Source organism: Grammomys surdaster, unplaced genomic scaffold (assembly GCF_004785775.1).
Source record: "Grammomys surdaster isolate TR1022 unplaced genomic scaffold, NIH_TR_1.0 142, whole genome shotgun sequence".
Classification (NCBI taxonomy): domain Eukaryota; kingdom Metazoa; phylum Chordata; class Mammalia; order Rodentia; family Muridae; genus Grammomys; species Grammomys surdaster.
This window is the reverse complement of record NW_021604600.1, coordinates 3,168,491-3,190,407: the sequence shown is the minus strand read 5'-3', so window position 1 is coordinate 3,190,407 and position 21,917 is coordinate 3,168,491. Positions and strand designations below refer to the sequence as shown.

At 42.6% G+C, this 21,917-nt stretch overlaps 1 protein-coding gene across 1 annotated transcript in view; it reads right to left on the bottom strand.

The window, feature by feature from the left end:
* Positions 1 to 6,330: 6,330 nt before the first annotated feature.
* The window catches only part of Dctn5 (dynactin subunit 5), a 15,962-nt gene continuing 375 nt past the window's right edge, over positions 6,331 to 21,917 (bottom strand). Inside the window, exons 2-6 of the mRNA XM_028764230.1 lie at positions 21,046 to 21,114; positions 20,132 to 20,250; positions 15,385 to 15,496; positions 8,242 to 8,344; positions 6,331 to 7,450 (exon numbers count right to left, since the gene is read on the bottom strand). Of these exons, the coding sequence (XP_028620063.1) occupies positions 7,353 to 7,450; positions 8,242 to 8,344; positions 15,385 to 15,496; positions 20,132 to 20,250; positions 21,046 to 21,114 (501 nt within the window). The 3' untranslated portion in view covers positions 6,331 to 7,352. The remainder of the gene's footprint in view (positions 7,451 to 8,241; positions 8,345 to 15,384; positions 15,497 to 20,131; positions 20,251 to 21,045; positions 21,115 to 21,917) is intronic.

The following is a 21,917-nucleotide window of genomic DNA, read 5'->3' as shown; positions in this document are numbered from 1 at the left end:
GTAGGTCCTCAGAGCCCACTTGTGGAAGTTGTCCTCTGCTTTCCACACTTGTGTTCACACACACACATACACACACACATACACACATACACACATATACACTCAAACACACATCATTTAAAAAATACTAAGGTGGCAGTGTTAGAGTAATCCCTAACCCAATTAAACTGATATCCTTATAAAAGAAATTAGGTCACAGACACATAGAGGCAAAGTGAGGACCCAGCAAGGAGGCAGTTGTCTGCCCGGCAGCTCTTTGCTCCTGGACATCTAGCCTCCGGAGCCAGAAGAACACTACTTTCCATTGTTTAAGCCAAGTTTCTGGTGTTTTGTTATAAGCCAAGCAAACTAATAAAGGATGAAATCCTGAATTTTCAAAAATTTTAAAATGGCTTCCCTTACCTTCTACCTCCTTTGTCCTGATCATCTGCTCATTGAGCAGCCTAGAAAAGATCGGTCCTGGGGACAGCTCTACTTGAATCAATGCCCTGTGTGACCGAGGTTTATGTACTGGGAGAAAAGTAGGCAAGGTGGACATCAGTCTATTGAGGAAAGCTGCAGAAAAATGAGCCCACTGCAGGAAGACAATCTCAAGAAAGGGGCAGGGTCTGCTGTGTCCAAAGTGGTTGGAGGGGACCACAGTCTTTGGGGTGGTTCCTCCCTACAACATGAAACTTTTCACAAAGATAACTACTGAGAGATGCATTAGAGACAGCTGACTGGCAGTCTGGTTCTAGAGGGTCCCTTCAAAGACCAAGCCCTTTTGTGGAGGTGTTTATCTAAGTCAGATGGCTAAGAGCAAGCACCTAGGATGCGTTTATGGTTGTGAGCTCTACAGAGGGGTCCTGACCTTCCAGGGTCCAGGGTTCTTGTTCATCAATCTATCAATTAAGCTTGGCTTGGGTTGGGACTGAACAGCTCGTAGCAGACAGTAATGAACTCAGGATTCCAGACATCCATTTTGGCTGCAGCACTATAGTCCACTCCAAATGACAGGCAAGGCTTTCTTTGTGCCCCAGATGGATCCACTCCAAAGTATGCACCTTCGGACTAGAAAATGACCAGCTTTCAGGGTTCCGATGTGTGGATTCCACAAGGGCTCATTAGTGACTAGACCCCATTATCCAAATGTGCACTTCAAGCCAGAGACAGCCTTTCATCTTTCTTATTGCAGCTCCTCTTTCTAGAGGTTCCAGTCAGATTAAAAGATCCAGAGACCTGTCCTGGCTCCAACGCCCCAAGAACTTAAATTCCATCAGCTGGACAGAAGCAAAAAACAAAAAATCATATATACCAGTATATATGCATGCATGCATGCATGCATGCATGTATATATGTACAGCTAGGGATCAAATCCGGGACCTTGGGTGTACTAGCAAAACACTATGCCATCACCCTTACAACTTTTGTAACCTTTTTTTCTAACTGGGATGATCATTTAGCTCTGATGAAATTGTAAACATTAATCTGGGCATGGTGGCACAGGTTCATAATCCTATCCAGGAAGTTGAGGCAGGAGGATTATAAGTTCAAGACCAGCATGAGCAGCATAGCAAGTTCCACCCATCTTAGCTGGAGAAGACTTTATCCAAAAAAGGGGGTGGGGACCCTAGGGAGGTAACAATCTAAGTTCCAGTCCTTGAATTCAGTTAAAAAGTCTGGATGGGCCGGGCGGTGGTGGCGCACGCCTTTAATCTCAGCACTTGGGAGGCAGAGACAGGCGGATTTCTGAGTTCGAGGCCAGCCTGGTCTACAGAGTGAGTTCCAGAACAGCCAGAACTACACAGAGAAACCCTGTCTCAAAAAGAAAAAAAAAAAAAAAAGTCTGGATGGAGTGATGTATGTCTGTAATCCCAACACTCCTTCAGTCCTTGGTCTTTCCAGGACCAAGCAGTCCCAGAGCACACAGCAGAGCAGCAGAAGGAGAGACTCCTTCATAAGGTAGGTAGAGGGTGAGAATCTACCTATGAACATTATTCTGACTTCCATATACCTGAGCATGTGCACGCATTCCCATTCTTCATCTCATTTTTGTGGTGGTCTGAGTAGAAAGGTGGGATGCACTTAATCTTATTTTACATCTAAACCATAGGTCAGGATGCTGTGCCTTTTATTACAGGGGTTTTCCTCAGGGTCTTTCCCTTTCTGAAGAGAGTTCTAGCTGCTGTTATGCAGTGCTCACTGAGAACCAGTCCTTTCTATGTGTGAAGGAACCAAACTCCTCAAAACAGCCTACCTACCTTCTTGCTTCAGAGATGAGAGATCTGAAGTGCCATGGGATGACATAACGGAGCTAGTATGTTGCAGAGTGGGAGCTGATATGCCAACCTCCAGCACCCACACTTCACCATGACTACTGTCAAACTAAGACCTTCACCAGAGAATTCTTGTTTCATGGCTTTCTCCCCTGACTAAGCTGAAAGTCCCCCGGAGAAGGGACTGCATGTTACTCTCCAGTGCAGGCCTGGTTCTCTGTGTAGACTCAGTTAAGTATTTAAGTGAATAGGTAGTGCTGTCTTCTGCTTGACAGCATGTGGTCAGGGTCTGACCTCCAAATGCTAATGGGCAAAAAGTACACAAGCTAGGGTAAGCACAATGCTGTTGCTAGGCTTTTGTGTTTCAGTGGGCATGGGACTTATGGCCACTGATGGGGCCTTTTGCTGAGACCGGTTCTAAACAACCAGGCTATCAGACATATTTATGCCCTCTGTGGTAGCTTCACTCACTTTTCACAACCACTAGCCTTTAACTCTAAATCTACGTATGCCTGTATTTCAGCTTCCTAGCTACAATGAGCTTGGATTCTTCTTTGGTCTGGACCAATGAGAGCCAAAACCAGGGAGTTTTAAGCAAAGGGGAGCTTTCTACCAATGACAAAAGCTGTGGGGGGTTACACTACAGTATCTGAAAATAAGTTAAGCATAGTGGTACACACCTTTAATCCTAGCACTCATCAGGAGGCGGAGGCAGAGGCAGAGGCAGAGGCAGGTGGATCTCTAGGATCAGTCTGGTCTATATAGTAAGTCCCATGACAGCCAGGACTATGTAGAGAGACTGTTTCAAAACAACAAACAAACAAAGAGCCATCTCAAAGGAAAACAGAGGAGGGAGCTGGAGAGAGGCAAGCCTTTGTGACACTGTTTGGTCTTAGAATCCAGCCTGAAGCCCAACTGAGGTCTGGCTTTCTCAGCAATATAAACCAAAGTCCTTCCTCTTGTCTATGCAGTTGGAAAGGTCTTTCCCATCTACCTTCTCTTCTAGTATCCCAAGAACAAAATTTTTCTTCTCTGAAAGTATAATTGCCTGGTGAGAGCCACCATGGAGACAGAGTCCGGCTGGCCCTTCCTAGGATACAGGCTCATGACAGCACATGCTCAAATACTACCAGCACACAATTACAAACTTGCTATTGTTTGTAGTAGGGACTGTTTTTATCTTCTTGGCACCTTGATTTGGCAATAGACTTCATTCCTCCCACAAAGTGGGGGATGGAGGAAAGGTCATGACCCTGACTGGGTTAATCACAGGGCTAAACACCACTGGCCACTGTCATTGATCCAAAAGGGCACAAGCATTGCAGTCTAAATCACAGACTTTCTTTGGGATTTGCCAGACCAAAACTGGAGTGCCATTGGGATGCAATAGTAGAAGTCTGGAGCTAAAATCTCTCAAGTCCCAAAAGTGCAGGGGAAAAACCAGTAAATCCAGACAGAGGTCTGCTCAAGGCTGCATACTGTCTACTGATGTCCATTCTCCTTAATATCAGAAACTCCTTCCTAGTCTAGGTCACAGTGAGACTCCATCTAAACACACACACACACACACACACACACACAGGTCCCAAGACACTTGTGTATCTGCACAGCTAGGAGAGTGTGATGACTATTTTTAGTCATCAACTTGACTACCTCAGGAATTAACTAAAACCCAACTGTCTGGGCATACCTGTGAGAGATTTTTTTTTTTTTTAACCGTTTGAAATGATAAGACCCATTTCTAGTATGGATCATTGAGGTGAGAGCCACACTTCCTGCTGGTGGCCTTTATAAAGGTCGCGGAAGGAGGAGGTTTGCTTTCTCTTTGCCTGCTTGCTCTCACTCTCACTGGCAAGTCCATTCCTTTAGTGGCATTAGAGCCAACTTCTTCAGGACTCCAGCATATACTATAGATCAGCTGTGATAAACAGTCTCACAGACTGAACAACTGCAGGGTTCTTGAACCCCCTGCTGGTAGACAGCCATTTTTTAACTACCTGGACCCCACAGCCTGTAAACCAATCTAATAAACTCCATATATATGTGTGTATACATATATACATATGCATGTACATATAAACACACACACACATTTCCCCAGTCCTAGAATGTATAATTGAAATAGATATACTTAAAAGTTGGAGGAATTCTCACATTGGTTACCTGACCTGTGGAATGAGGATTATCATGGTTGGAAAGGCTAAATTGAAGCCTATAGAGTTGCCTCTGTGGAAGAAAATAGTGAATCAAAAATAGTATTGTATCCCTGAAGGAACTGCAGAAATTAGTGCCACCATCAAGGACTTGAAAGATACAGGGGTGGTGGTTCCCACCACATCTCCTTTAACTCTCCCATCTGGCCAGTGCAGAAGACAGATGGATTGTGAAGAATGACAGTTGACTTCCAAAAACTCAATCTAGTGCAGCTGCTGTACTAGATGTGGTATCCGTACATGAGCAGATTAACACATTTCCTGGTACATGTTATGGAGGTACTAATCTAGTGTATCTTTGTTTTGTGTGTCAACTTGACACAAACTAGAGTCATCAGAGAGGAAGGAGTTTCAGTTGAGCAAATGCCTCTATGAGATCCAGCTGTATGGCATTTTCTCATTTGGTGATCAAGGGGGAAGATGGAGCCCGTTGTGAGCAGGTCCCACCCCTGGGCTGGTGGTCCTAGGTTCTATAAGAAACGAGGCTGGGGGGCTGGAGAGATGGCTTAGTGGTTAAGAACACTGACTGCTCTTCCAGAGGTCCTGAGTTCAAATCCCAGCAACCACATGGTGGCTCACAACCATCTGTAATGAGATCTGATGCCCTCTTCTGGTGTGTCTGAAGACAGCTACAGTGTATTCATATATAATAAATAAATAAATCTTTAAAAAAAAAAAAAAAAAAGAGACGAGGCTGGGCAAGCCAATAAGCAGCGCCCCTCTATGGCCTCTGCATCAGCTACTGACTCCAGGTTCCTGCTGTTTGAGTTCCTGTCCTGACTTCCTTTAGTGATAAACAGCAATATTGAAGTGTAAGATGAATAAACCCTTTCCTCCCCAACTTGCTTTTTGGTCGTGGTGTTTTCTAGCAGCAGCAGAAACCCTAATTAAAACATCTAGCAAATACCTGCCCATAAAGTCCACCAGAAGCAATTTGCTTTCAATTGCCAAAGCCTTCACAGTTTTACCTCAAGGAAGCTGTAACTCTCCAGCCCTATGTCATAACATAGCTTACAGGGGTCTTCATCTTCTGTCTCTTCCACAAAGTATCACATTAGTTCATTATAATGACAACATCATGCTACCTAGACCAATTGACACAGGAAGCAACCACTTTGGACTTGTTGGTAACACATGAAAAAATGACAAATGAGAAACAAAGCGTTTTGAATTGGATTAGAGCTGAGTTCACTCAGGTTTTTCTGCCAACCCCCACCAACCAAGTCAAGAAAGCCCCTGCTGCCGGGGCGGTGGTGGCGCACGCCTTTAATCCCAGCACTTGGGAGGCAGAGGCAGGTGGATTTCTGAGTTTGAGGCCAGCCTGGTCTACAGAGTGAGTTCCAGGACAGCCAGGGCTACACAGAGAAACCCTGTCTCGAAAAAAAACAAAAACAAAAAACAAAAACAAACAAAAAAAAGAAAGCCCCTGCTGGGCCCTGCCCTTCAGTGCAGAACTGTTTGGCCATTGTCTCTGAAAGCACTCAACTGACCAAACCCTTCACTTCTAAACCAAGGACTCAGAGCAGAACCAGGAGGGGGTGTGCTATCAGTTAGGGTCACTGGAAATGCCACTTCCTCTGTGTACGCAGGATGACTTAAAAAGCCTCTCATGTATATATGAGGCTGACCTCAAGTACAAATATTTTAGTCTGAAGCATGGGAAGTGTTAAATACTAGACAGGACAAAAGTGTCCAGGCTAGAGAGCATGGCTCACAGACACTCAATTTTGATGAAGTAACCCTTGAATCAAGCAAGGAATGAGGACCTGACTAAGCCATCCACACTGAGGACCTAAACCTGGGATTTTGCAGAAGCAAAATCTGAAGTGTAGGTTCCCTTCTTTAAATGAATGAGCCTTATCCAAGATGTTTTAAGTCTTTTATTAACTACTTTAGGACAACTAAGGCCACCCTGAAACAACAACAGATACCACGTGCTGCACATGGTTTTTCTTTACTGACTTTATTGTTGCTGCTTTGAAGCAAGCCCTCATGTAGCATACCAGGCAAGTGCTGAGTTCACTACGTAGCTGCTCTTACTCCTCCTGCCTCTACCTCCCAGGTACTAGGATGATGGGTACAAGTCACCACAGCCTGTTTCTTTTCCTCATGTTCTAACCACCAATAGGAACCTGGGCTCTGAAATCACACTTTCCCCAGGGTATGAGAAGTCATGGCTATTGGTCCCATATTAGGAACAGGAAAGTGGAGTGTCGTCTGTGTAGACGGTGTGCAGTGGCGACAGGACAGGGTTGTGAGCAGTACTTGGGCCATGTGACCCCATGCTGGGAGGGGGTTACTGCTCTGCAGGCCCATGCCAGGCAGATTCTAGCCATCAGCAGGACCACAGGGCTGGAGTGTCAGCAACAGACCTTTCTGTCCTCCTCAGATGATGGTGTGGTGACTGTTGGCAGATTAGATGTAAGCACAGTGTGTAAAGACAATTCTTCCAGATATTGTTATTAAAATATTTTTAAAAGTTCATTATTTTATGTGAAAGGATATTTTGGCTGCATATAAGTCTTTACCACGTGTATGTCTGGTGACCATGGAAGTCAGAAACCCGTCAGACCCTCTGGAGCTGGAGTTACAGACGATTGTAGGACCATGTGAGTGTTTGGAACTGAACCCTGGGTCCTCTGCAAGAGCAATGCTTAACCACTGAGCCATCTCTCCATCTCTGAGCCTTCTTATTAAATTCTTAAATGCTCAGAGCCATGGAAGATTGAAAAATTCTAAATTAAAAAACAAAAAACAAAAAAACAGCCGACAACAAGGAGAGTAGAAGTTGTCAAAAACAGGACAGCTCTTGTAGTCACTGACTGCTCTCTATCTCCAACTTCATCTTAGAGTTCAAAAGAATTAAAGATATGAAGCAGAGACATTAGACTTGTGTTAGTGGTAGAAACTTCTGGTAGTAGCTTTTGGTGACATCGATCATCAGCTCCTGTGTGCACTCTGGGAGCTCTCCTGAGAAGAGTCCTGAGGAAAGAGAGAGCCAGTCAAGCCAGGGAGCCAGGGAGGCCTGTAACCCTACCATCTGTGCAAGTCTACAGACTTTTGCATTCTATTTCGAGAATCTAACTTTGAGGTCCTTCATCTCCAGACTGACAAGACTGTTGAGTACACACATCTGAAAGTCTGAGTTTGGGAACCAAACACTACAGCTCTCAAATGAAGAAACGAAGTCCAGTTGGAGGAGGTCAGAACATGCTTACAAGATCCAAAGAGAGAAGGCATCTCTGACTGCTGTGGGTTGTTCAACACAAGGGCTTTTCATCCCCATGACTCACTCCCCAGTGAGCCCCACAGAGCCTTATCCCTATCCCCGAGAGAAGAACTGTCCTGCCATTCTTACAGTGAAACTCAATCCACTAAGGCAGTGATACTGGGTACAGATGAATCAAAGAGGACAACAGATCAGTCCACGATGGAATAAGCATGGTTAAGAATTTCAGGGTGTGGGGCTGCACAACTTTAGTCCCAGCACCTGGGAGGCAGAGGCAGGCAGACCTGAGTCACAGCCCAGCCTGATCTACAGAGTGAGTTCCACAACAGCCAGGGCTGCATAGGAAACCTGTCTCAAAACAACAACAACAACAACAACAACCACCACCACCACCTTTCTGAAACAGAGGTACTATAAGCTCTTGTCTCCATTCATGCACTTTAAAAATAGGTATCACATCAGAAACAGAAGTCTTATGTATTATTTTAGTGTTTAGAAAACAGTTTTAAGGAGGTTGAAATAGACATAGTAACATCAACATTACCTGGGCACCCGGAGAAGACAGTGAATGGGGGGACCACAGTTTCTGGAGGTAATACTGTATTGTCAAGAATTTTGCAGCAGTCTTTCAGGACACACCGGCGCCCCTGAAATTATAATCTCATTAACAGGTGTTGATCAAGACATGGAGTAAAGCTTGATTAGTGTGCTGTGTGGAAGCTGTTCTGTACTATTTCTATTCATGGTCTTTTTATGACAGTGTCTCACTACTGTAGCCCTACTTAGTCTGGAATTTGCTATTTCGACCAGGCTAGCCTCAAACTCAGAGAACCAACTGCTTCTACCTCTGGAGCGCTAGGATAACTAGCATGCATCTCCATACCCAGGCACTCATGGTTTCTTATAATAGCCAGGATGCCAGGGATAATGAGAGGGTATTTGGTTAAAATTATATACTTCAAGTAGAATCTGACAAGGAAGAGTAAAGGGTGTGTGTGTGTGTGTGTGTGTGTGTGTGTGTGGTGTGTTCAGACATGCACATGAACACTACAGATAATACATATTATTTTAGGCATTAGACATTAAGCATACCTTTCTCTTCTGACAGTTCTTTTTCTCTTCTAGGTGACCTAGTGGCATCTGCTGTTTTGCTGCCTTTTTCTTTTACTAGGAGAAGCTTTTTGCAATGGGCACTACCCACCCCCATCTTGGTCCACATGCTTTACCTCTAGCCTATATATAAACTCCAAGCTTGATCAGTGACTAGTTTAGGGAACCAGCACATGAGCCAACTTAGTCTAATGAACCTCAACCATGGGTTTCTGCAGGGATGACAGGGAAATGAAGCACATTCCAGTAGAGTTCTCAGAAGATGAATGGATACCCACAGCAGCATCTTATCCTTGCCAGGAAGTAACCTCCAGAGGAAAGAGAAAAGGGATGAAGGCTTGTTTTCATGTTATCAGATGAACCTTTGGAGCATGGAATTAGGATCTACTTCTGGACTTTCTCTTTATATTAGCTAATCTAATACATTTGGTTGGGCACCTGCTTGTTTAAGGGTTACTTGTCTGTTCTCTTGTTAATTCCAAAAGAAAAACATCTTGACAAATGCTCTTTTTTTTTTCTTCCTGGTTTTCGAGACAGGGTTTCTCTTTATATCCTGGGCTGTCCTGGAACTCACTCTGTAGACCAGGCTGGCCTCGAACTCAGAAATCTGCCTGCCTCTGACAAATGTTCTTAAGTACAGGATATTAGTCAATTTGTTTGTCCCCAGGAGATAGCTATTTGGATATTTAGACTACACCTGTGTGTTGGGGGTGGGGGGTAGGGGGGGACAATACCTATGTGGAGGACACAGGTTTATATCAGGAAAGTGGTAATTTTCAATATTTTTTTTTAAACAAAATCTTTCATTGAGCCTAGCCCTAGAGCTCACTGTTCTAGCTAGCCTCCCTGGCCACTGGGCCCCCAGCACTGTCTCCACCTCTCCCAAGCACTGGGATTACAGGCATGTGCCACCACGTGCAGCTTTTACATGGTGCTAGAGATCGAAGCTCAGATTCTTCACCACACACAGAAAATACTACCCACGGAGTCACCTCTCCAGCCCATTGACTATCTTTACTCAAGCTTGTAAATTCATCTGTATCTTGATGAGCCTGCTTACTTCCATTTGAAAAAGTATGCTGTCAAATGAAATCTTTCAAAGTTTTATTTATTTAAGTGTATTGGTATTTCATCTCTGGTACCTTTGGAAGCCCTGAAGCTAGAATTACAGATGGTGGTGAGCCATTATGTGGGTGCTACAAATTGACTCTGGGTCCTCTGGAAGAACAGCCATTGCTTTTTAACTGCTGACCCATCTCTCCAGCTTCCCTAAATGAAAAATTTTAAAAAAAGGTTCTACCACCAGAAATGATAGCTGTAAAGAAATTTTAATCCAGTAACATGGCTGCTCTGGCAAGGGATCACATCCAAAGACTAGGTCTGTGTGATCCGGCTAGAATGCAAACATGACACATACCTTTAACTCCTCTGGCTAGAATACAGATGTACCCTTAGTACACACCTTTAATCCCAAACCCTGAAGGAAAAGGTCAGTTTGTAGAAGGAAGCATCTATGTTTGAGAGTGATGTCTAACTGAGGGGTAGACAAAGTGGAAAATCAGAGAAAGATTTGGCAGAATGAGTCAGAGATTGGATACACCCAATTCTCATGAGAACAGACAGGAAAGAGAGGCTACTGAAGAGCAGCACAGAGAGAGTTCAGTCAGCTCAGTTGAGTCAGCTTGGTTGGTGAAATTCTGTTCAGTTTAGTTGAGTGTAATCAAAGTCAGTGCAGTTGAGTTGAGTTCAGTTTAGAGGCAGTTTTTACTGGCACAGTTTTACAGAGACAGGTTGCAAAGAGAACAAGTTAGACACAGAAGACAGAATGGGCCAGAGAATAAGAAGGAGCCAGAAGATTAGAACAAATTGTCAGTTTTAGTTTGAGGCCAAGTAGAGCAATTCACTGAGAAGCTGAGAGAAGCCAGTTTGAATCAGTCAACTTGGAGAGGACTTTTGAGCCAGAACAGCTGAGTTGAATCAGTCAGGTAGAGTTCAGAAGGAACTCGAAAAGGTGAGCTTATTCAGCAGTAAGCCTCCAAGACAACTGCATTTGGCGAATAAAAGTTACTTTAACAGTTAGCAGCCTACTTTAATCCCAGCATGTACAAAGCACAGGCAAGCAGATCTCTTGGCAAGCATAGGCCAGCTATTAGTGAGACACCAATCTCAAAACAAAAACAAAACCCAGGGGGCCACAGAGATGGCTCAGCAGTTAAAAGCACTCAATTCTCTTCCAGAGGACCAGGTTCAACTCCTAGGACAGCTGGAGCTCACCACCGTCTCAGGTCCAGCGAACCTTATATCCTCTCCTGACCCCTGCAGTCTCCTAGCAGACAGGCAGTGCACAGATATACATGCAGGCAAACACCCATACACATAACATAAAACCATTTTCTTTTTGTTTAAGGAGACAGGATTTCTCTGTGTAACAGTCCTCACTGTCCTGGAACTTGCTTTGTAGACCAGGCTAGCCTAACAAAGATCCACGTGTCTCTATCCCCATTCAGTGTTGGGATTAAAGGTGTGTACCATCACACCTGGCTTTTTAAAAAAGCTCCTATCTTCAATGCCTGAATTTCATGAAAGATTAAGCTGTCTCCAGCCAGATGGACAAAACGACTGGCAACAGTTGGTGTGTCTGGTTCAGAAGCAGGCTGTAAGTGTAGATGTTGATTCTCTCCTGGAAGTTCTCATTCATTAATTAGCTTTGGTATTTTCAAAGATATCAACTATCTCCCCAGGTGAACAACAAAGTGATGTTATCGATAATGCTGTGGTCATGCCTACATTCCTAATTCCCAAGACTAAGCACATGGATATAGAATGTGCTAAGTAAAGCATGGCACATTCCCATGTCGGGATCCATAGACAAGGGGCCTTAGAAAAATACAGTGGGAAGGACTCTTTTCACCACTTACTGACAGCCACCACAGAGCCTGCAGCCTGCTTTGTCTACTAGTTAGTTAATCATCCCACCCACTTAGATCCAATCTACTTAAAGAAACAGAGTTTAACTGAATTTCAGGAACATTATGAGTACAGGGATTAATTCACAACAGTATGAAGAATACAGATAGCTTTAAGACATGAGTGGATTTGTACTAGCTGAGGAGGTAAAAGGCTTCTTCATTCTTCCTCAAGGGGGAATCAGGAGCTGTAGCTATGCTGCTCGTTTTACTCTGACCTCGCTAACTTTATGTAAGCCAAGTTTACATAACTGCTCAGTATTTCCCTCACCCTGGAAGCAGGACATAAAGCCAAACCAACAGCAAAGCTGCCAGGACTGGACATAATAAGCATAGCTGATGCACCATAATGCCTGAGATACTGCTTGCAATTCCAATTTACACCTTCCACAGCAAGCCATTACTGGACTGTCACATGGGTACTCTAGGAAGTCTATGGGCCACAGGGGCAGTTAGGCTTTAGCTCTGAGAGTCTACAGTTCTAAAGACTCTAAAGTTCTTTAAAAGGCTTTAAAAACTGCCAAGGTTTAACAAGTATTTAACAATACTTGTTACTTGTTAAACAAGTATTGCTCACACTCAACAATGATTGGGGCTATTCTGAAAAGTAATATTTGGAAGAGGTACAAAAAGCAGAGTCTCTCTAGGAATGGTGAGACAGGCCTATAACCCAGCTACTTGAAAGGCTAGGACAGCAGTAGTATACATTCAAGGCCAGTCTAGTCCTTGTCATGCACACAGCAAGTTCCTGATTAGTCCAAACAACATAGCCAGGCTCTGTCTTAAAATAAAACAAAAGTTTAAAAAGTAATTTATGTGTTAAAAATGTAGCTCAGGAGTGAATGCTTGCCAGGGATACACAGGGCAGGGGTTCAATTTCTGGCAGCAGAATGTAATAACCAGTGTAATAACTGTATGTATTTGTAATGTATGTATTTGTATATGTATTTATAATGTGATACTTCAGTACACAATATGTGCTGATCAAATTAATGCAATTGAAATTCTGATTGTCTTATCACTTGATGTTTAGAGCCTACCAATGCCTCTTCAGGTTCTTAAGTGTACAGTAAGTTGTTGTGAATAAGTATACAGTAAGTTGCTGTGGAGTGAGGCTCCTGTGCTGTGCTGTGCTGTGCACTAGGATATCCTCCTTGCTACCCTGTACAATAGTGCCCTTATTCCATCTCCTTCTAGCTTCTCCCCTAAGCATTTTTCTCCTTTCTTCTATTTGACATCAACTTTTTGTTTGTTTTTGTTGTTTTTTCTTGTCAAGACAGAGTTATTTTACATAGCCCTGGCTGTCCTGAAACTGGCTCTGTAGACCAGACTGGCTTGGAACTCAGAGATCCATCTATATCTGCCTTTGAAGTGCTGGGATAAAAGGCATGCGCCATGACTGTTTGATTGAGATCAACATTTTTCATTCCTTTCTTTAACACAGAGCTGAACAGTAGCTTTTGCTTTACACATAGTAAGGAATGCCTTTGAAACAAGAATATGTGGCAGAATTATTGTTCCTCCATCTCTAAGTCCGATTAGAATTGTTTCCACATCAACATGAGCTCCCCTGCACTGACCATCCATGCTGAGTCTTTGTGGCTTCTAGAACAAGAACTGTGAACTGCATGGGTTTTGATACTTTAACATCTATCTGACACTCAGCTAGACCAGAGAGTTCTGCATTTTGGGGTGGAAGAACCTGACTTTTACTATAATCTAGTCTGTGGTACACATTTGAAATATACAAAACATCTCTTGACTTTATGGACACAAACTTTGGTTATTAACATTCTTAACTAAAACATGATTCTCAGAAACCCCAACAGCTGTTTTTTTATCTACAAAATAGCAAAAAAAAAAAAAAAAAAAAAAAACCAAACAACCCAAACCTTGACTGTGACGCTTCTGCTTCTATGGATGAGGGTCTTTCAGGTGCCACTGAACTGGAGGCCTATCTGCTCCCTCCACTCCCTGCAGTCCCTTAACAATATGCCCTTTGGTGACAATGACCCTCACACACAACAATCCCTCTCCTGAACTGCCCAAGCCACCACTGTCTTCTGCACTAGTTTCAATATATCCACCATATCTGTGGTGGTTTGGATATGCTTGACCTAGGGAGTGGCACTATTGGGAGGTGTGGCCTTGGAGTGGGTGTGGCATTGTTGGAGGAAGTATGTCACTGTCAGGGTGGGCTGCTGCCTGGAGATAGCAGTATTCTGTTTGCCTTCAGAACAAGATGTAGAACTCTCAGCTCCTTCTCCAGTACCATGCCTGCTTGGATGCTGCAATGCTTCCTGCTATGATGATAATGGACTGAACCTCTAAACCTGTAAGCTAGTTCCAGTTAAATGTTGTCCTTATAAGAGTTGCCTTGGTCATGGTGCTTTTTCACAGCAACGGAAACCTAAGATAATATCCTTCATCCATAGCACACTGTAAGTTTTATGAGGCCAGGCAACAAAGAGCCATCTGCAGTGCAGCTATTCAAATGGCATGTATATTTAATCATAGCTCTACCGCTGCCTTTGTCAAATCCCTTAGTGTTAGCATCAGACACATCTGTGGACTTTACAGCCAGCTCTTAGACCCAGCGACCAGACATGTCATCTCTAGGTGACAACACTGCTCCTGTGTCCATTGCCATGGCACCAGCTGAGTCCCTCTGTGCATGAGTCACAGTCTGAATAAAAGGTCTATTCCTCCCCACACCTCCGCCCCCAGCTCCTTCTTTCCTTCTACCCTCTCCCAGAGGCTGCCTCTGGCAATAAACCTCCCACGTGAGACGTGCTGCACAGTGTGATTTGTCTGGGACTGCCCCGCCTATTCTAACACTTAGCATCTATGGATCTCAATACTCTCAGCAGTAAACAGGAATAACAACAGTGCCAACATCCCTGTGTGGTTACAAATATTACATGAAGTGACTGATGGAAAAGAAGTTTTATGTGTGTATACATTTATGTGTGAGTACATATATATGTTCATGCTGGGACATATGTGTGTATACATTCATACAGAGGCCACATGTTAACCTCCAGTGTTGGTCCTCAGGCACCATCACCTTGTTTTTCATGACACAGGGTCTCTCCTTGCTCTGGTGCTTGGCAAGTAGGCTGGTTGGTCAGACAGTCTGCCTGTTTCTGCCTCCCCCCGTGCTTACAAATGTGTGATGCCACACCTGGCTCTTTACATGGGTTCTAGGATCAAACTCAGGTCCTCATTCCTGCATGACTGGTGCTTTACCAACTGAACCCTTAGCCCAGGGAAAGAGTTTAACATCATATGGAAGAATGTCAATAGAAGCTAGCCATTATTACTTGGTTTTATTTTGGATGTGTGTCTGTGTCTTTGTGGTGTTGAAGAATCAAATCCAGAGCCTCATACAAGCTACATATGCACTCTACGTCTGAGTTAGTTCCCCAGTCCACTAGCCAGTATTATTATTAATGCTTGGGGAAAAAATCCAAATCCAGTAAAAAAATTTTAACCCCAGGAAACTGGAAATGGCTCATCCCCCATTACAGGGACAAAGTTCTACAGATGGGGTGGGGAGGGAAAGACAGAGAGGAAACGAAGCTGCTTAGCGGAGTGGACCCTATACTCACAATCACACAGTTCTTGCCGACATGCACATAAGAACCAATCTGGGCAGCGTTGACCACACAGTCTTCCTCAATAAAGACATGATCTCCAATATGCAGAGGAAAGAATGCAACACTAAAAAGGAAAAGAAGATGAATCAGGAAAGAGCAAAGTGATAGAGCTTAGGTTAAGATTTACAGAACTATAGACTATAACCTCAACATACATACATACATTTATTTATTTATTTATTTATTTATTTATTTATTTACAGAGTGACTCATTTGTTTTGGTTTTTTTTGAGACACGAACTGTTTTTGTAGTCCTGACCATCCTGGAGCTTGCTATGTAGAGTGGCCTCAAACACACTAAGATCCTCTTGCCTCTGCCTCACAAACTCTGGGATTACAGACATTCATTACCAGGTCCAGCCTTTACAGATACTCTATGTTGCCTAGGCTAACCTAAAATTTGTCACATAGCCCAGGAAGACCTTAACCCCTTTATCCTCCTGACTCAGCTTCCTGAGCAGTGGATTATAGGCAGGTACCATACCCTCAGTTTTTGTCATGTCTTAATAAGACTACTCCTTGCAAGAAAACAGTCCTCAGGTCACAGATACTCCAAATGTCAAAACCAAAGAATCAGCCTAATAACTCAAAATCAGGATTGCTGGACTGTGCAAGCAAACAATAAAGCAGGAGTAGTAGGATCTTCAAAGCAGATTAACGTGGGCGAGTACTGACCCGGTCCTATTTTCTTTGACAAAGCTAACACATCATGTTTAGTAATCTGTTTCTAGGACTGACAAGTTCATAGGCTATCAGCTCGGATGACCAACAGACAGCAAAAACAAAGAACAAATTAACTAGCTAACTAACTAACTAACTAACTAACTGGGAGCCTAAGTGAGAAAAGAGGGTTTCATATAGCCCAAGCTGTCTTCAGTTTGTTATGTAAAAGATAACCTTGGGTATCTGATCTTCTTGCCTCTGAACTAGAGCTGTGTGCCAGCATACCCCATTCATGTAATGCTAAGACTGAACACAGGCCCTTATGCATGCTAAACAAGTACTTTATATTCCCAGATCTTAAAAAAAGTTTTAGTTCACAACATTCTTAAACTTTAATCATCTACCATATTTACCAAGTTCCTACTGTGTCCCAGACTCTTTGCTAGGAACTGGGGATGCAATGTAAGCAGCATAGATCTGTCACATAAGGAATGTACAATCAAGAAGACACCAGATAGAGTAAAGGACTGCATGCATAACTAGACACGCCTGTGATCTGAAGTGACAGTACATAACTAGGACAGGTCGTTACCTAGATAGGGACTCTGCAGAAAGCCTAGTACTGAGTGGAATTAAAGACAGATGTAGTGGCTTACATCTTTAATCCTGGCACTTGTGTGGCACAGGAAGTCAGATATCTGTGAGTTCAAGGCCAGCCTCGTCTCATATATCTCTGTGAGTTCCAGGACCACCGGAGCTGCACAGTGAGAGTTTATCTCCAAACCAAAACAGATTATATTTAAGTCAAGACTTGAAGGACGAATAGGAGTTACCCAGGCTTCTTCCAGATCTAACCTTATTTCCATTCTCCACAATTCTCAAATATCACTGACAATGTTTCTATAACAGCATTTATCAGACAATGTTTTAAAAAAAAAGATGTGTGTGTGTGTGTGTGTGTGTTTCTGGGTACCTACAGCAGTCAGAAAGGAGTGGTAGATGCCTTGGAGCTCTAGACTTACAGGCTACTTAATGTGGATGCTGAGATCTGAACCTGGTCCTTTGACAGAGCAATAAGCACTCTGAACCACTAAGCCAAGCCCCTAGGTCATATTTTAAATCTGTGAACTAGATGAGATATAAAGTAGTTGTTTGCTCACTAACTCCTTCAGCCCTGTTCTACAAGGAATATTTTACAAGTTATAGTATCTATCAGCCAAGACTAAGATTTACTTAAACTTTGTCAATTATTAGTATTTTAAGTCTCTTCCTCTTGTGAAACAGAAGTTCCTTGATCACATAGCAGTCTACAGCAAACCCTCTTAAACTTTTTCTGTTCCTGATACTTTTTTACCCAAGAAATTTTTTTCTATATAATTGTATACAATTGTATACCTAGGTATACAATTATATAGAATAGGTTTCCTAGTGAAACATTTAAGCTGAGTGCTGTGGCACACACCTATAACCCCAGCACTTAGGTGGCTGAGTGAGAAAAACTGGGGAGGGGGTGGAGAGGGTTCAAGGTGAGGCTGAGCTACACTAGACCTATCCCAAACACACATACACACAAATATTTACTGGAAATACATCATAAGCAGCCTATGGCCATAGTGATCTGAATGTGTCCAATCTCACTGTAAATCATAGAGAAATTTTTTAAAAACAAAACTTTGTTGGGAGGCAGAGGCAGGCAGATTTCTGAGTTCGAGAGTTCGAGAGTTCGAGGCTAGCCTGGACTACAGGGTGAGTTCCAGGACAGCCAGGGCTACACAGAGAAACCCTGTCTCAAAAAACCAAACCAAAAAAAAAAAAAAAAAAAACCAAAACCAACTTTGATATACATATAACTTTACCATTATTAAAGACAAAAGCAAGTGTGTATGCTGTGGTGTGTTCATTTATTTTTACATAATTAAGTCTTGTCTGGGTATTTAATAACGCAAAACAGAGCATCTTCACTGTTGCTCAGAGTTGACTGATACTCTAATTTTATAATTATCAATGCTCAGAACGACACTGTACAGAAATACTTAGTACAAAATGGCAGGTATGTTTAAAGCCATTTCAGAATCTACTGGGAAAATATGTCCTAATCTCAAGACAAAATACATTGACTAACTTTTCCTTTTAATGAACTCAGGCCAGCAACTCAAAGAACAACTGTGTAAAACAACAATTTTTTTCCTGAAAGATTTGTTTTATATGTCTGTGTGTAAAAGTATCTTTTATTCTCCTGATCTAATTGTTGTCTCAGAGGCTTACTGCCTCTGTCTGCTAACCTATGCACAGTCTTGGAAGCTTCTAGCCTCCATACAATCTTATCTAGGCCTAGAATGTTTTCAGTCTCTGAGATTTGCTACTGATTAAGCTCAGCCTTCCTAGTTCTTTCTAAGCTCTGGCTGGCTGGTTCAACTCAGCTCTTCTGGCTTAAATGCCTCTCTAAGATGACTGACTCAGTCTGGCTTCTCTCTGCCTCTGACTGAATTGCTCTGCTTAGCCTCATACTAAATCTGGCAATTGGTTCTGACTTCTGGCTCCTTCTCATTCTCTGGCTTGTTCTCTCTTCAACCTGTCTCTGTAAAACTCTCCCAGTAAAACTGCCTCCTTTCTTCTCTTCCTTTATGTTGCCTCTTTCCTCTCTAATCTCCTGAGAGTCAGGCAGATCCTAGTGTCAAATCTTTCTCTGTTTTGTTACTTTGTCTGCCTCTCAATTAGACATCACTTTCAAGCACAGGCCTTTCCATCTACAAACTAACTTTACCTTCATTGTTTGGGGTTAAAGGTGTGTACTAAGGGTGTGTCTGTATTCAAACCAGAGGAATTAAAGGTGTGTCCTAAAGTGTGTCTGTATTCCAGCCAGAGTAGCCCTTTGCTGGATTAAAATTCCTCTACATATGTGTATTTGCTTGCATAAATTTATGTACACCCCATGTATGTAAGAGTCCAAGGCCGGGCAGTGGTGGTGCACGCCTTTAATCCTAGCACTTGGGAGGCAGAGACAGGTGGATTTCTGAGTTCAAGGCCGGCCTGGTCTATAGAGTGAGTTCCAGGACAGCCAGGGCTGCACAGAGAAACCCTGTCTCGAAAACCAAAAAAAAAAAAAAAAAAAAAAAAAGAGTCCAAGGAGGCCAGAAGGAACTAGTCCTTAACTGGAACAATAGGCAGCTGTAAACCAGCCAGGTCCTTTGTAAGAGCAGTGGTGCTCTTAACCACTGAACCATCTCTCTAGCCTCAAAACCCACCGTTCTAATATGATAAAATCCAAGGATATACTAATTTTATACTTACATGTTAAGGAATGACTGTAAGAAAATATGAAAAGTTTATTTTCAATAACTAAACCATTGTTTCTCTAATAGCAGCAAGATATACAATAAAGATATTAGAATTTATACTGTAGTTCAAACCTGAGTGGAACACTTCAGGAAGCACTCATTGGTATGGCTTGTATGGTGTTATGCACAGTGCAGTGTGCACGCATGTGTGCAGAGCTGAGGCTGCAGTGGTGTCAGAGGATGTACCATGAGCATGTACTGCCAGAAACCTTAGACTCATTCTGTATTTCGTTTTTAATTAATTTTTGGTTTTACATTCACAGAAACCTTTCATTTGTTGTCAAATTTTCATAGCCCTCCATACTGAATTATGCAACAACTATACAGGGTCATGACTTGCAGTTTAAGAAACTATAGGCCATACCAGTCCTGAGCATTCTGTAATTTTAAATTAAAAATCCAAATATCTCAGCATTATTTGATTCTGGCATACATGCGAGAGGAAACGCCACCTTCACCCTTTACCCAGGCTTTACTGTCTATGCTTCGGCTGTCTATTTTTGGTAGGGACTTTTCTACTGCTGACAGAAAACAATGAACAAGGTTACAAGCACCCAGAGTGAGGTCCATTACTGTGAGTCCCTTGCAGTGCCCCCAAATGGCCAGACCTTCTCATTACACATCTAAACACATGGTGGGCAATATCAGCAGGAACAGTATGGAGCCTAGGACTGCAAACAGGTAATTATGTCACATACCCTTTGCTGAATTTTTTGAACGGTGGCCTTATGACACTACGACTTTTCACAACACAGTGACGTCCAACTCTTACATTTGCCAGGTCTCCTCGGATGATACAGTCATTCATTATAATGGTCTATAAAGCAAAATACATTTAAAAATTACCAGTGTAGTCTATTTCCCTGAATTCTGTTTTAAAATACTTAAGATATTGCCTCTTTGAGTTTTGTGTCTACAGCATAGCAGAACAATCTGCCACTGTGTTTTCTTCAGACATAAAAGATTTCTGGTCCTTCCCTCAACCACCACCACCTTCTAATTAATAATATCCAATGCAATGTAAATCCTATTTGAATACAGTATTGAAGAAAATAACAAAAGTGTTTACATTCAGTTCAGATGAAATTCCTCTGCTTACACTTCTCCATCTAGCTGCCCCTGTGTCTCGTGTGCCCTCTCCTGTCATATTTCATGTGTTACTGCCCTCCCTACTCCTCTTCCTTAAAGCTTCTTTATTCGTGGCTGGAGACATGGCTCAGAGATTAAGAGCATTGACTGATCTTCCTGAGGTCCTGAATTCAATTCCCAGCAACCACAGGGTGGGTCACAACCATCTATGCTGAGATCTGTCGCCATCTTCTGACCCACAGGGATACATGCAGGCAAAACACTGTATCCATAATAAATAAATCTTAAAAAAAAAAAACCTTTTTCTTTATTCCCTCTCTAATGGACTGCTCTTTAATTTCTTGGTTTCTCTTCATTGATCATCTTTGTGCATTCAATAAATCTAATTTGGAGAAAAATAAAACAAAGAGAGAGAACTAGACATGACATTTGGAGACACAGCACTATTTTATATACCCTGCTGGTACAGTGACTAGTCAAAGGAAGCAAAGGTATGCCCCCTGAAGCTGCCTGTGCTCTTTACCTTGCCATTGAGAACGATGTTCTGGCTTCCACACAAAACAGACTGGCGACTAACTTTGTTCCCAGATGCCTAAAAGCAAAACAGAAATCTAGGGTGAAAACCTGAGGATTTCTGGACTACAGTTTCCATCACAAAAGCTCCCATTGCAGAGAAAATGACTTCAAATGAAGGGCAGTCTAAAAAGGAATGAGGCCTGAGCTTATACTGAACACCTACTGTCCCAGCTCTGGGCAGAATGATTGTAAATTTGGGGTTAGTCTCACTATGAAGTGAGACTCTATCACAAAACAAACCAACAAAAACAAACTAGAGAAGGAAGGCATGGAGAGGGAATGGAAGGCTGAAGGGCATAGTGCTTACGGACTGAATCCAATATATCAAAAGGGCAAGGGTGGATTGGGAACTGAAAGCTCAAGACATGAATTCAGGATTGGTCTCTAATGATAGGTCTAACGACAGACTGTGCATTCAAACCCCAGTTCCATATAATGATTTCATTGCCGTAAATGAGGAAAATTACTTTCCCATGATCACAGACATACAGAAAAAACGATAGTAACCCTAATAGTGACAGTTTACACATGTTATTATGAGTTGACGATTAGAAACAATAACTTCTTAGCACGTAAGCGGACTGTGAAATACTATTTTTAAAAGAGCCCGGAGCCTGAAAATGTATTTAATATCAGAATGGATAGGTTGTATTGTGTATGCGTCTGGAAGATATTATTTCTACAGGAAAATCAGGCGTGTGTATATGCATGCACATACATATATATATGCATACACACCCACCCACAATTCCCTCCCCTGCTATACACACATACACACACACACACACACACACACACACACACACACACACACACACA